The 13,347-nt window shown below is 45.1% G+C and overlaps 1 protein-coding gene across 1 annotated transcript in view; it reads left to right on the top strand.

The window, feature by feature from the left end:
* RIPOR2 (RHO family interacting cell polarization regulator 2) overlaps nt 1-13,347 on the top strand; it is a 66,697-nt gene that overhangs the window by 43,546 nt on the left and 9,804 nt on the right. Inside the window, exons 9-16 of the mRNA XM_088533420.1 lie at nt 971-1,014; nt 1,696-1,821; nt 3,567-3,715; nt 4,794-4,923; nt 5,479-5,625; nt 7,251-7,940; nt 10,239-10,423; nt 12,083-12,251. Of these exons, the coding sequence (XP_088389546.1) occupies nt 971-1,014; nt 1,696-1,821; nt 3,567-3,715; nt 4,794-4,923; nt 5,479-5,625; nt 7,251-7,940; nt 10,239-10,423; nt 12,083-12,251 (1,640 nt within the window). The remainder of the gene's footprint in view (nt 1-970; nt 1,015-1,695; nt 1,822-3,566; nt 3,716-4,793; nt 4,924-5,478; nt 5,626-7,250; nt 7,941-10,238; nt 10,424-12,082; nt 12,252-13,347) is intronic.

Genomic DNA, 13,347 nt, shown 5'->3' with positions numbered 1-13,347 from the left:
TAGTTCGATAAGTAAAGCCAACCTGTGCAGATTTTAACCCACCTATGTGCTTGGCCAAGGCATTTCATGATGAAAACAGTAATACCCCCAGAAAGAACACAGTGAATTTTCAAGCGCTGTGGAGAACGAGGACAGGGTTACTGAAAAGCCACCTACCGGATGTGACGGGGCCTGGCAGGGACAGGGATGGCGACGTCTCCGAGGGCTCCGCTCAGTCCCAGCCTCCTGCAGCTCCCCACTTCACATACATGCTATTGAGAGGGAAACAGCATCACCACGTCACCCCTTACAAACAAACAACAACAAAAAAAATTCGAGCAAAGACACACCCAAACTGGTATTTACTACTCCCCATATCAGCCACGTTTCCTAAAGCGCTTTCTGTTGAAAGGCACTCCAGTACCGTGGGAAGGAGCACGATGTGGAGGCACCAGGCAGGAGGAGGCTCCTCGCTTGCCCGGTCTCTGCCAAGCAGCCCCGTGTTGCACTTTGCAGCTCCACGCAGTTAGTGTTAACTCAGTGTTAAGCATTAACCACCAACAGCCCTACCTCTCACGGCAGCGAGCGCAGTCTCCAGAGGCAGACGATGCTATTGAAAGAACCACAAGTCTTTTTTTTTTTAAATCATTTTATAGAGACTTATATATAGCTCTTGAGCCACTAGGGAATGGCTGGAAAAAAGTAAATTTTTGAGATTCGGGAAACCAGGAGGCAATGAACTTGCAGACAGAAGATGTTTTTAGACCAGTTATGATCTGTGGGTGGTGGGAGGGAAACAGTCTTGGTTTCTGAAGGCCTGAGGATGACTATATCCGTGTTTTTTGCAAGAAAAAACAAGGGTAGAATGGCAAGGTGGGGTTAAGGGAAAGATACCACTCTGAGGCTGTGGGGCGTCCTGTGGCAGGGCACTGCTGCCCTCTGCCGCCAGCCAGGGCCCTTCTCAGCATCTCCCCGTGTCCTTCCTCCTCAGGTCTGGCCGGCTTCGCTCGCCTGTGTCCAGGAGATCAATACGAGGTAGGTCTGGGGTCGGCTTTCAGTTGGATTTAACAGGCAAAGAAAATAAATAAATAAATAAATAAAGTTCTCCATTTTGCTAATAGCTATGGTTAAAGCTCATTAGCATCAACACTCCAGGAAATAGATATTGTTTCCCCTGTATGTTCTGTGAAGAACCTGCTCTTCTCTGTATATCTGCCTGTATTAGGACATATGTTTCAAGACACTAAAATTACAGATGGCAGTTATTCAGAGAATTACAAGCTTTTAAATATATATTATGTATATTTAGCTGTGTTCTAGGAGGGCATGCTTCTGTCCTATTCTTGTCAGGCATTTCCACTTCCGCTGAGGAAATGCATCTCCTGCCTCTAGGGATGGAACAAATTTCTGGACACCCAGGCTTTGCTTCATCCTCAAGGGGAATAGCAGAAGGACACGAAATAACCACTTCTGGAGATGCAGATGTCGCACACCGTGCAGTTGTGCCACTGCCTAAGGTGACTGCCCTGCCACAGTGGGAAACAGCAAGAACAGATTGATTAGAGAGGGACTAAAATAAAGAACATGTGTTCTGGCTCATGGGGAAGCAGGAGGGCAGCACCACTGCGTTCCTGCGACTCATTTTTGACCCTTTCCAGCATCCATGTATTGAGAAAGCAGGTTTGGCAAGAACATAAACGGACTTTTCTTTCTCAGATTTTCATGCGTTACGGTCGCCAGCGATGGAAACTGAAAGGCAAAATAGAGGTGAACGGCAAGCAGAGCTGGGACGGAGAGGAGATGGTTTTCCTCCCGCTCATCGTTGGGCTGATCTCCATCAAGGTGAGGCAGGGCGGGAGTTGGGATGTTGCCTTTGGGCACACTGTGCGAGCCACAGCTCATTTCCAACACACGTGCTGGGGCCAGCACCGCCACATCGCCCGTGCTGTGGGGCTGGGACCCTGTGGGACCCCCACAGGAGGCCGGGCCTGTCTCCCCTCCGAGGGCGTCGCGGCCTTGGCCAGCAACGCCGCTCCTCAGCTACCAAGTTGTTCTGCAGCCAAGTGTGACAGCCCTGGAAACCTGCTTGCAAAGGCAAAAGTGAAAACTAACCCCAGACAAAATACTCGTTCCTAATGAGTCTGGTGTCACTACTTAGATGAGAGAGCAGTATCTATTAAGCTGGAGAACCACAGAGGCCTTTTGTTTAAATGCACGTATGAGGCAGCTGGGCATAAGCTGGAAGAGCGCAGGGATGCAGCAGAGCATCCTCCACCGGGCTGCGCCGCTAAGTTTCTGCTTGTGAGATGGGAGCCTTACAGAGAGCCACTGCGACTCTTGCAGCTTGCTATAGCACAGCATTTCCCAAAACTTCTTAATGCCTCTTCTGCCCTGTCCCAAATGTAGGGAACAGCAGCAGCAGCTCTGGGCAGTCAGAAGCAGGCCCTGCTCCCCACCGCCGCTCCGTTTCCTCGGGCCTCTCCACACAGCTCTCTCCCAGCCGAGAGGCACATGCTTTCCTACTAATGTACTTCCAGTCCGAATATGCCTGTTCCCTGACCCCCCTCTGGAAATTGCCACTGATTATAGGCCAAGCATCCCTGTTTAGGCAGTTTAAACAAGAGAGCATCTTAGGAGCCTCAAGAGGGGCATCCTGATTAAATACTGCAATTCTTTCATACCCACAAACACAAGAGGGAGGGACATCGAAACTGCCAACAAAATAACCCTGTGAACATACAAGACAGTAAACTTTTATCAGAAGTCAAGTTGTGACATGCAGCGAGCTGCTCTCCTGAATCTAATGAGATGGTTGATTAAGTGGGAGTCAGGAAAGAGCCCTTTCTTTTAGAAAGGGTTACAAACACATTAAGGTTATGACATATGTTCTCCCCTTCTGTGGCCTCTCTGCAAACGCTTGCACTGAAAGATCCAAGAACTGACTTTCAAGCAAATAGCCAAAGGTGTGTTTGTGTATGGGAGTTACATACGTAACTTACACATAAATTCATCCAAAATCTCAAAAGGACAGTTTTGACAGTCACATATTTTGCTGTTTCTATAATAACACATATGCAGGTGGTTTTGCATTAGTGGGTCTGTGGAGATCCTCAAGGGCCATTACAAATGCGAACAGTTAAACAGGTACAGAGTTACATGGGACAAGCACATGGAAGAGAGCTCTCTCAGGAGTTACTAAGCAGACAAACTACATCAGGAAACACCCCAACATGAAAATAATCAGTGGCTGAAAGTCAAATATCTCCCCCCATTCTTACTCTTCCTTTGGAGTCTACTTTAAGTCCCTGCAAAAAATCAAGTTCAAGGCTAGATAGAGCCTTAGTCTAAGCCAGTATAGTTGTTTTCTTCTGACATATATAAGACCACCAAAAAAACATAGAAATTATCCCTTCATTTTATAAGCAAGTTTATGACACTATGCATTCACTTAAAAAAATACTGAGATGCAGTAGGCACAATTGTATTTTGTAATCTTTTAGCAGGAAAACAAATCAAAACCATTGATCTGTAATTAAGAATTGCAGTACCTTGCATAGTGCTGTAAATAATCCCTTTTTCTCTTACAGGTCACAGAAGTTAAAGGACTTGCTACTCACATCCTTGTAGGAAGTGTTACTTGTGAAACTAAGGACCTGTTTGCAGCTCGACCCCAGGTGGTTGCAGTAGACATTAACGACCTCGGCACAATAAAGCTGAACCTTGAAATCACCTGGTAGTAAGTAAAACTGGCTGCTTGGGTGCTTGCTTATCTATCTATCTATCTATCTATCTATCTATCTATCTATCTATCTATCTATCTATCTATCTATCTATCTATCTATCTTTTAACTAACAGAAAAAGTCCATGTGGCCTCTACTTTTTTGTTTCTTGATGAGGCAGATGAGGCAGGAATGGTGGCCTCAGTTTGGGGGACTAAGAATAGTTTATGCTCTGCCCCAAGCTCCCTGTGTTATCTGTGGCAGATTCGTTTGCACCTGGTTTCTTTAGCTGCTATAATAGGGATAGTGAGCATTAGAAGGCATATGAAGTAGATGGTGTTGAGAGGTTATATAATTGCCTAATATACATACTTTCTCTGCAAACTCAATAGAGGAATAAGATTGAGCCCTCATATATTTATTAAAGTGTTTAATGTTGGGGTAGAATCCAGTGGAGACACTCTGGATTTATGTTCAAATAGCTAACATCAAAATTTGTCCTGGATTTAAAAGCCAGCTTCTATAGACTTGATACAGGGCTTCAGGAGGAAGGAAAATCTCTTAGTGCTGCCTGTTTGCAGCAATAAGCACAGGCTGATAAGTGTGATGATTCATACCCAATACCCATAGCTATTTAATCAAGTAACTGTCATTCCTTAAAGAAGCATTGAACCTTATAAGTTTTACAGTTGTTTATGTTATTTTGTATAATGCAATAAATGTAGATCTAGCACTAACAGCTACTAACTTCCTTTATAATGTGACAACACTAATAATGGCAGAGCACTTTTCTCATTATTATACATGACAGTTGTCAACTCAAATCCAAGAATATTCTTCATGTGATAAGAGTTGCATCAGACTATGATACATAAATGATTTCTTAGAGTAGCACACTTTTATCAGAAATGAAAACACACCTCTGAGCATGTTGTCTAATCAACAACCTTTTCTTTAAAACACTTCAGGAAAAGAACCATTACCTCTTGTTTTTGATGTGCTAATAAAGTGCCTTTTCAAAAATCTCTTCCATGGACCTGGAATTCCTTTCGATTCAGCCTAACAACGTCTTTTCTTCCTGCTTGTGTCTGCAGCCCATTTGATGTTGAAGACTTGACCCCCTCCGCAGGAAATGTGAGCAAGGCCTCTGCTCTCCAAAGAAGAATGTCCATGTACAGCCAAGGCACTCCAGAGACGCCCACCTTCAAGGAGCACTCGTTCTTTGTAAGCTCTCTTCGGCTCTGTGTTTTTGTAATGGGAAACCCTAGCACCGTTCAAACACAGCAAACACTTCACTGCTTTACACGTATAAGCTTTTCTCTCAGCAGGATACGCTTAACAAATACTTATAAAATAAGTGCATTGCCAGCTGTTAATCCTGAAAGAAGGTGACAAGGATCCTGTACTCTTTAAAATGTTATATTGCCAATTACTTCATACTTAAAGTTCTCACTTCACTGCTGTAATACTTGCATAATCTTTATAAAATACATGTTCACATTGTAACAGCAGTTAAGCAACCATTACAGCAGCATTATTTTTAATTTATCCCATGATAACATTTGCCCTTACTGTGAAGATGTGCCCAAGGTACTCGTGCATTTTGCATGAATCAGATTCTGAAGGCTTAATCAGGGCTATGGTGTGAGCTGAATGGATCGTCTGCACAGATAATGAATTTTACCTACAGGTGCTACATCTCAAGCATGTCATTTAAGTATTTAGTGCAAAGCAATTAACTTGCCCTTTCTCACACCGTTTTTGCTGTAATCATGGAAGAAATGGCTGCATCCTCTGCAAGAGAGGCCAAAGCTGTCAATCTTAGATGCTCTGCAAGACACTTTCTTTGACAAGCTTCGGCGCAGTCGCTCTTTCAGTGACCTGCCATCGCTCAGGCTAAGGCCCAAGGCAGGCCTAGAGCTTTATGTGAGTCCTGGTCTTCGTTTGGTGAAGGTGTTTGTTGATCCCCATGCATGTGCTTTACCATGCATGCTGCCTGTGGTGCTGTCTGTTGCAACTTGGTGATTTTGCTGATGGATTAAAGAAAAGAGGATGAGTGTAGGTACATACTGCCTACATTAAAGCAAGGTTCCTCCTCCTTTCTATGGGGGTTTTGATCAGAAGCCAAGTATCTGTGGGTGAAGAGCAGGACAGGAATACAAGCCAAATTGCTAAAAAATGGCCTGCTACGCTGATAGATGTTCTACATTTGCCCAGTAATAAGACATTGAATGGTAAAAGAAAGCAAAAAGCAGACTCATTTGGGGGGGGAAAAAAGAATGAATCTTTGAACACGCTTATGGTTAGGGAAAAAAAGCTGCTAATAGTGCTGGGAAAAAAAAAGGATGCACGTTTTGGACACTTGAACCTTATGAACCTTGCCAAGGTATGAATGCCTCCAGTTGCTTCCAGCAAATTGTCAGCAAAATAGTAGTTGCCTTTCATCTGGGCTGTATGTTTGCATGAGTGTGCCACATAGCAAAGGCTAAAAGTTACTTCAGAACCCAGCTGTGTGAAATTGCAGGCTTTGATGTATCACATTCTGGCTCCAGAGAGAGTCCGATATTTCCCATCCTTATTGCTTTTTCTCAATTTTAAAAATTGCCTAAAATAATACTTGTACTACAACTCTGGGGTTGTTCAAACTTGGTAACAGGGAAGAAGTCATCAGGCAGATTCTCATACAGTCCAGTGTGTAGTCAGAAATTATACAAAATAGTCTATTAAAGCAAAATCCATTGGGCTGATCATCACGGTAGGTTGCGACTCCTGCAGTGAGTTTTCCGCATACACTGTTCAGGGATATGAACATATATAAAAGATAAGTTTGATCAGTTTGGGTCTCTGTAAACTCTCTCTATTTTCTGGATGATCAGTGTCCTGGTAACACACAACCCCACATATTCTTCTGTTTTATTTCAGAAGGAAACTCATGAGCTCTGTGTAACTCATGTTCTACAATTATTAGAGTTATGCCATATGTAGGAAAAACTTGCAACAGAAAAGAAACAGCATGGTGATCTAATCACTAAAATGCTATAATTATAAAGAAACTAATGGAGGAACCTGTTTTACATTTTAGGGATTGCTACTTTAGAAGTTAGAAAATAATACCATGGAAATTTATAATGGGTACAAAAATGCATACAAGGTAGCTTAAACACAACCCCTTTAAAAGGATACATCCATCAGGGAACGAAACAGCGGAGTGGAATTGTTGGCTGAGTCAATCTGTTAAGACATGCAGTTCTGGGATCTTTGTTTTGGGGATACACTTCCTAGAGCTCCCTAGCCTACCCTGCCCCCAAAGAGATGATGAGAACAAGATTTCCCATCCTTCCGGAGCAGGCAAAAACTTCCACTGGAATCAGGAGTTGTGCCAACTGAAAGCAAAAGTTGGATTTGAGATACATTTCCCATTTCTCAAGTCCTGAGGGTTTAATTTCTTTCTTTGTATTTTTCCTTCCCAGCCACAAACTTACCTTCTTCTCTTTCTAGTGTTACACGGAAAACATGTTTTCTATTTTAACAAGTTTCTGCTATTTTTTCAGACGAATTTGCCAGATGATGTCTTTGAAAATGGAACAGCAACCACTGAGAAGCGGCCTCTTTCCTTCACTTTTGGCGACCTGCCTTACGAAGGCCGCTCGTCCCCCGCCAACTCAGCAGAGTCCCCTTCTGCTCAGGTCAGCTCCAGCCCTGATATCACCATTACCCCCGCGCAGCACCCAGCTCTCAAGTCCTCCAAAAGCTCCAGCCTGGACTGTAGCAGCACTGACTCCTCCTGCAGAGACTCAGTCTCTGAACCCCAGGACCCCAAGTCCCAGGGAGAGGGAGCAGTGATCGAGAACAAGGCAGCTCCACGGGCAGCTTCTGATTGCCAAAAACCCTCTGCCGCTGGGAGCGACCGTGTCTTCATAGAGACAAGCGTCCCGGTGTCCCTGCTGCAGGACACGGATGAGGGCTCCGAGCTGAAGCCGGTGGAGCTGGATACCTACGAGGGCAACATCACGAAGCAGCTGGTGAAAAGGCTCACGTCGGCAGAGGCCCCCATGACCCCGGAGAGGTTGCTGTGCGAGGGATCGATAAGCGGAGAGTCGGAAGGGTATAAGTCTTATCTCGATGGAAGTATAGAAGAAGCCTTTCAAGGGCTGCTCTTGGCTCTTGAGCCGCATAAAGAGCAGTATAAAGAGTTTCAGGAGCTGGACCAAGAAGTGATGCATCTGGATGACATCCTAAAAGTGAGTATGTTTTCAGAAAATACTACCCTAAAGAAAATCTGAGGGGATAGAATCTCTTCCCTTTCATCGCAAACATCAAAGCAGAGATTTGAGAAACCAGTAAAATGCCTCAGTAGCAACAGATTTGTTCCTGCCCAGAGCATCTTTTCCCAGTGTTGCTTTTTCCATTTTTGTCTGCAATATGCTTACCACAACCTTACACCTGAAGCAATGGATCTATCAAACTACTTGGCACCCGGGAGAAACAGAAAAAGAAAGCACAGAAAAGCAGAAAGTAGAGAAAAAGAGAGTAATCAAATTCTATCCAGAATCATTGTGAATCCATTGCTTGTGCCAAGCAGGAGATCAGACTACAGCCAACCCTCTGCCTTTAAAGCCTGTGACCACATCTTCAGTGGGTGTACGTGGGGTGCCACCACTGAACCCCGCTGAGCTGCGCAGGGCTACACCAGCTGAGAAGCAGGCTGTGTAGCCAGAGAAGCTCAATTTTCTAAATAGCCAAAGTAATTCAGGAGCCCAAGGCTCAACGAAAGTTGCCATTCCCACATCACCTGGCTTTTTCCAAGCTTTTTCCTTGATTCCCCATAATTTTTTAAATGTTAGACATCCTGTTATCACACCAGGATGGACAGAGCATGTTTTTCAATTAGAAAGGAGAAAAGGGTTTTGCATGTGTGTTGTTAATATGTTTACTGACAACTGCGACTTATATTTGCCAGACATATATTTGACAATATCTCATGATGCATTGCTGTGCGGAGTATTATAATGGAAAATATTCATTTCAAATGCTTCATATTCATATGCGGGTTGGCCTGCTAGTCATTTAAGCCTCACTATTTAAATACACAGCTGAAAAGAAAGAAGGAAGCATTTATCCTTCTGTATTACCTTTGTCTTTAACTTGGTTAATACCTTTGTTTCCTTCAGTGTTTGCAGCAGCATGGTATTTCCCCAAGTTCAATACTTTTTAACAGTCCCTGTTCCTTGCACTATATCCCAAGTTGATTCAGGCAGGCTGGATCTAGTACTACTGTGGGAAGGGAAAATGGGAAGCCCCTGCACTGCAGGTTGCTTTTGCCCAAAGAAGCTGCACTGCTGGCCCTGAAAGGAACAGTAGCTAAAATTATCCTTACTGCAAGGAGAGGAGGATGGCAGCCCTACCAGTGTCACAGGGATGTTGGGAAGTGTTGGATCAGTTAATGACTGCACAGACATTTTGAGGTGTAAAACATCACAAATGCTAACATATGGAAATTACAGATGTACGAATGAATTAGGAACAAACCTCCATGCCTCCCCAAGGTCTAGAAGAGCTCACGTCTGGCCTTGAGTGTGAACTTGGATGCCAAGTTGTTTCCTTCCACGAGCCGAGACAAAGTCCTGACTCTTGCCCAGGACTCGCAGGTTTGCTCTGGAACTGCACCTGTGGCTCCCGGCTGCTTTGATCACACAGCGCCAGAGGTGCACAAGTCCTTGCACAACCCATGGAGGTGATCCCTCGAGGAACTGATTTGGCATCCGACCCTGCAAGGGGACCCCGAGAGCAGCTCTGTGGGCGAGGGATGGCCACGTGGGGGCAAGGCCTGTGACACTCCTCACAGTGAGAGCAAGGCCCAGCCACGCGCCCTCTCGCTGCACTGCAGTGCGAGGGGATCCCTCTCGCTAGCACTGCTACTTCCCAAGTTACCGTATTGCTGCCACTTCTTGCTCAGGAATCTCTCTGCTGATGCATGATTGGCTTTTCCTTAATTATCCCGGGTAACACGTGGCTTCAAAGCCCACAAAAGTTTTCTCGTAACGTGCACTACCCTGTGGACACGGGATCCGATGCAATCCTGGCTAAGCTCCACTGGAGTTCCACCAGGAATAAATCTGAGAGTGTGACTGCATACATGCACCCAAGCTTCTGTACCTGTGGTAGCAACTATGGGACGTGCCTTCCCTTTCCAACTGCCAGGGCCTTCAATTGCCACTTCTCCTTCTGGAGGCTGGTGAACACTGTGTCGCTTGGATTCAAGGTGTATTTCTCCTTTCTATAAAACATACTGGATTTTACCTCTGAGGGTTTTGTGGGGGGAGGGAAGGGGTTGGGGAGGAAGAAGGGAAGGGTTTTTCAGTTTGCAGATACTGATTGTCTATGCTATGAATATGAAGATTTGAAATGAAACGCTCAATAAAATGAAATTTTGAAAATAAAATGAAGAGTTTGAAAGTTTTAAGCTTTATCTTTTTTTTTCCTTTCTCTCAGTAGTAGATAATATTTGGGGTTTTCATTGGTTCGTTCTGCCTTTGCAGTGCAAGCCAGCAGTAAACCGAAGCAGGTCCTCCAGTTTAAGTCTAACAGTTGAAAGTGCTTTAGAAAGCTTTGATTTCCTGAACACCTCTGACTTTGATGATGAGGATGGTGGTGGTGAGGAGGTTTGTAATGGTGGAGGAGGTGCAGACTCAGTATTTTCAGATACTGAGATTGAGAAGAATAGGTAAGTTCGTAGCAACTGCCAGCTGTGCTTAAGCAAAACTGATATCCTAGCTCTTTGTCACTAACAGGGGACCCTGGTGCATACATTATTCAAGGAAGACTAAACTAAATCCTGCAGGAGATTATAAGGTTAGGGGGTTTCCTGTGGCTGCTGCATACAAAATCTTTAGCTTCCAGGATATTTTTTTCCTGTTCAAATGCGTACAATCTCTCCCTGAAAAGAGAAGGGTAAATTAAATTAACCAGACACCAGTCCTGGCAGAGCCTCTTCCTTGATATAGGTTTGGACCTGGCTTTCCTTGCTTTGGATGTAATTACTAATTCCTCTGTGGTTTTTCCCCCCTCCCCTTGTCTTTTCTCTCTAGCCGAATGAGTCTTTGCAGTGGATTAAGCTTGTCAGTAACAATAACACAGGGCCAGATTTAAGCAGCATGGTGTAGGTTTCCTTTGGAATGTAAGAGTGATGACTGGTACTCTGTTCATGGCCCTGCGTGTTACGTGCCCTTTTTTTTCCATCACTTTTGGTCTTTCTGAGAAAAACAACAACAATAACCACCCCACCCCCTAACCTGTTTTGTTTGTGCTGTGTCTGTCACTGTCGTGGGGGCGGAAGAGGCTGTGTTTCAATCATTAGATCCTAAGAGCATCCCGCGCGCCCCGCAAGGGCCCTCTGCCCTTCGCCGCTCATCGTGGCCAGCTTGAAAGGATTTCGAGTACCAACAAGCGAGCACCATTTGATTTCCACCATCTCACTGCATATTCTCTTCCTAGATTAAGACTTGGTGGGAAGAGAAACTTGGAAAATTATGTGGCTTGCTAAGCTGACACTTTTAACTCAAACTGCATTGGTTTAAGGGCACAAATTTAAGCTGGCTTTTCCCCTACAGTTCATCCCTAGACAGCACAGATTCCTGCTTCCAATTTTTGATGTGTGTGTGACTCAGTGAAACGCTGCAAGTGCTGGAACCTCGGCTTGCAGCCGGATACACCTGCTTTCCAGGGAGCGGGCCTGGGCTTTGCACCCTGGCCTAGGGAGGACCATTTGTACAAGACAAAGCTGGAAATAATGATTTAAAACACAGCGAGAATAGCTTTACGCTCTTACAGAAACTACTGGCAAACTAAGCCGTTCATATTGTGCCTAAAACAGCATATGAAAACATCATGTCTCTCACTCCAGCAGTGGTTTTCCTTTCCTTTTACACTGTGCATTGAATTTGGCACCAGGAGAATGGATTTGTTCCTAACAGCTTAATGCTTGAGGGCACAAACTGTAATGCTGCTTAATCCAGGCCAATTTGGGAAATAATTTATCTACAAATGGAAGAAAACACTTTCACTACCAAGCAATAATAACTGCAGGTTGGAAAGACTTGCTGGTGAGAGTACTGCCTTGGTCAACGCAAACAAATCAGGGCACCATGGAAGAAATTTGTCCTCTCAGTGCAGGTACCTGTTCTGCACTGAGTTCGGGATCACACTGCGAGTTTGTGATATGATGTATTCATTAGAAGGGCTCTGGCTTACCAAGGGCTGTTTGGTTGCAGATTGCTGCTTTCAGCAGTTCTCCCTGTGCTTGTTGCTCGTCCCTCTGCGTGAACGTGTGTTTCTGTCTGCTGAGGAGGCGCTCAGCCCTTCACTGACCTCCCTCCCTTAACAGTTACAGGCCAGAGCACCCCGAGGCCAGAGGCCACCTCAGTGAAGCCCTCACCGAAGACACGGGCGTCGGGACCAGCGTTGCTGGCAGTCCTCTTCCACTGACCACGGGCAACGACAGCCTCGACATTACCATAGTTAAGCACTTGCAGTACTGCACGCAGCTCATCCAGGTACCCGGCCCAGCTCTTTCTGGGAGTGCGTTTCTGATCGTTCCTTTGGGCACAGGGTGCGAGCTGGCTGCAGCGTTAGCCTTGCTCCTGGGAGGCAGCTGTGAAAACCGCTGTGAAAACCGCTCCCAAAGCTGCCCCAGTGACACCCCTCATCCCAACACGGGAAAGGAAAAGCCTCTATCATCTCAGTCCTCCTGGTCCACCTCAGAAGAGAGCGGACATACAAACTACCAGACTTTTTTGAGATGCTGCACAGTAGGAATGACAGGCAACTTGCCAGACCCACTTCCCACATGGATGAGCCAGGGATTTCACCAGGGGAAACTCAATGAGAGCAGTTACCCTGTTAAGTCAACTCATGTCTTCAGAGCTAAAGTGGAGCCCGTGGCTCCACTATTTACGCTAGTAGAGCCCAAGACAGTGATATTTAAAAGCAAAAAAAAGTATTTCTGTGTATGAAGAGGAGAAGGATCCCCACTTCAAACTGTCTGTAAATAAAGACAGTGGATGCATGACAGTATCTCTGGGATGTCAAAATTGCCTGTCCACAGTCAGCACCTGACTAGCACAACCCTTGAGCATGATTTTTCAGAGCCTAAGCACAACAAATGTGGTTCTAGATCCATAACCAGCAGGGGTATCATGGGTTTCCTGCTGAATCAAAGCATACTGCAACTTCCTTATTATAGTCTGACTTTCCAGTGCTAGATATAATTCCTATTTATTTCCAAAGGCCCCACTGAAGCAATGCGAAGTGATCTTGGATTCTGCACCCTTAGTGCTTAGTTAGACACTGCTGCATCACAAGTATGACAAGAGGGCTTTGGCTTAAATAAAAGTAAACAATAAATATACAATCAGGAGAGACAGAGTGGAAGTCTGTGTCTACCACTGAGCTGATTTGATGGGAATAAAGCAGACATCTGAAAGCAATGCAGGTCTCCGCAGGAGGAAATGTTAGCATGGGAAAAGCACCAGATTAATAAAGGCACCTGGGTAGTTGATGAGATGTGAAACAGAGCAGAAAAAGAGTGATTTATGGTCCACTTGCTGGCAGAAATGTTCTGAAATGCCGTGGCCTATTATGCAAAAATCA

The sequence above is a fragment of the Tinamus guttatus genome, unplaced genomic scaffold (genome assembly GCF_059628265.1).
Source record: "Tinamus guttatus ecotype Peru unplaced genomic scaffold, ASM5962826v1 Tinamus_guttatus_pri_ptg000497l, whole genome shotgun sequence".
Taxonomy (NCBI): Eukaryota; Metazoa; Chordata; class Aves; order Tinamiformes; family Tinamidae; genus Tinamus; species Tinamus guttatus.
The sequence above is the reverse complement of the archived record's forward strand: the minus strand, read 5'-3'. Positions and strand labels throughout refer to the sequence as shown.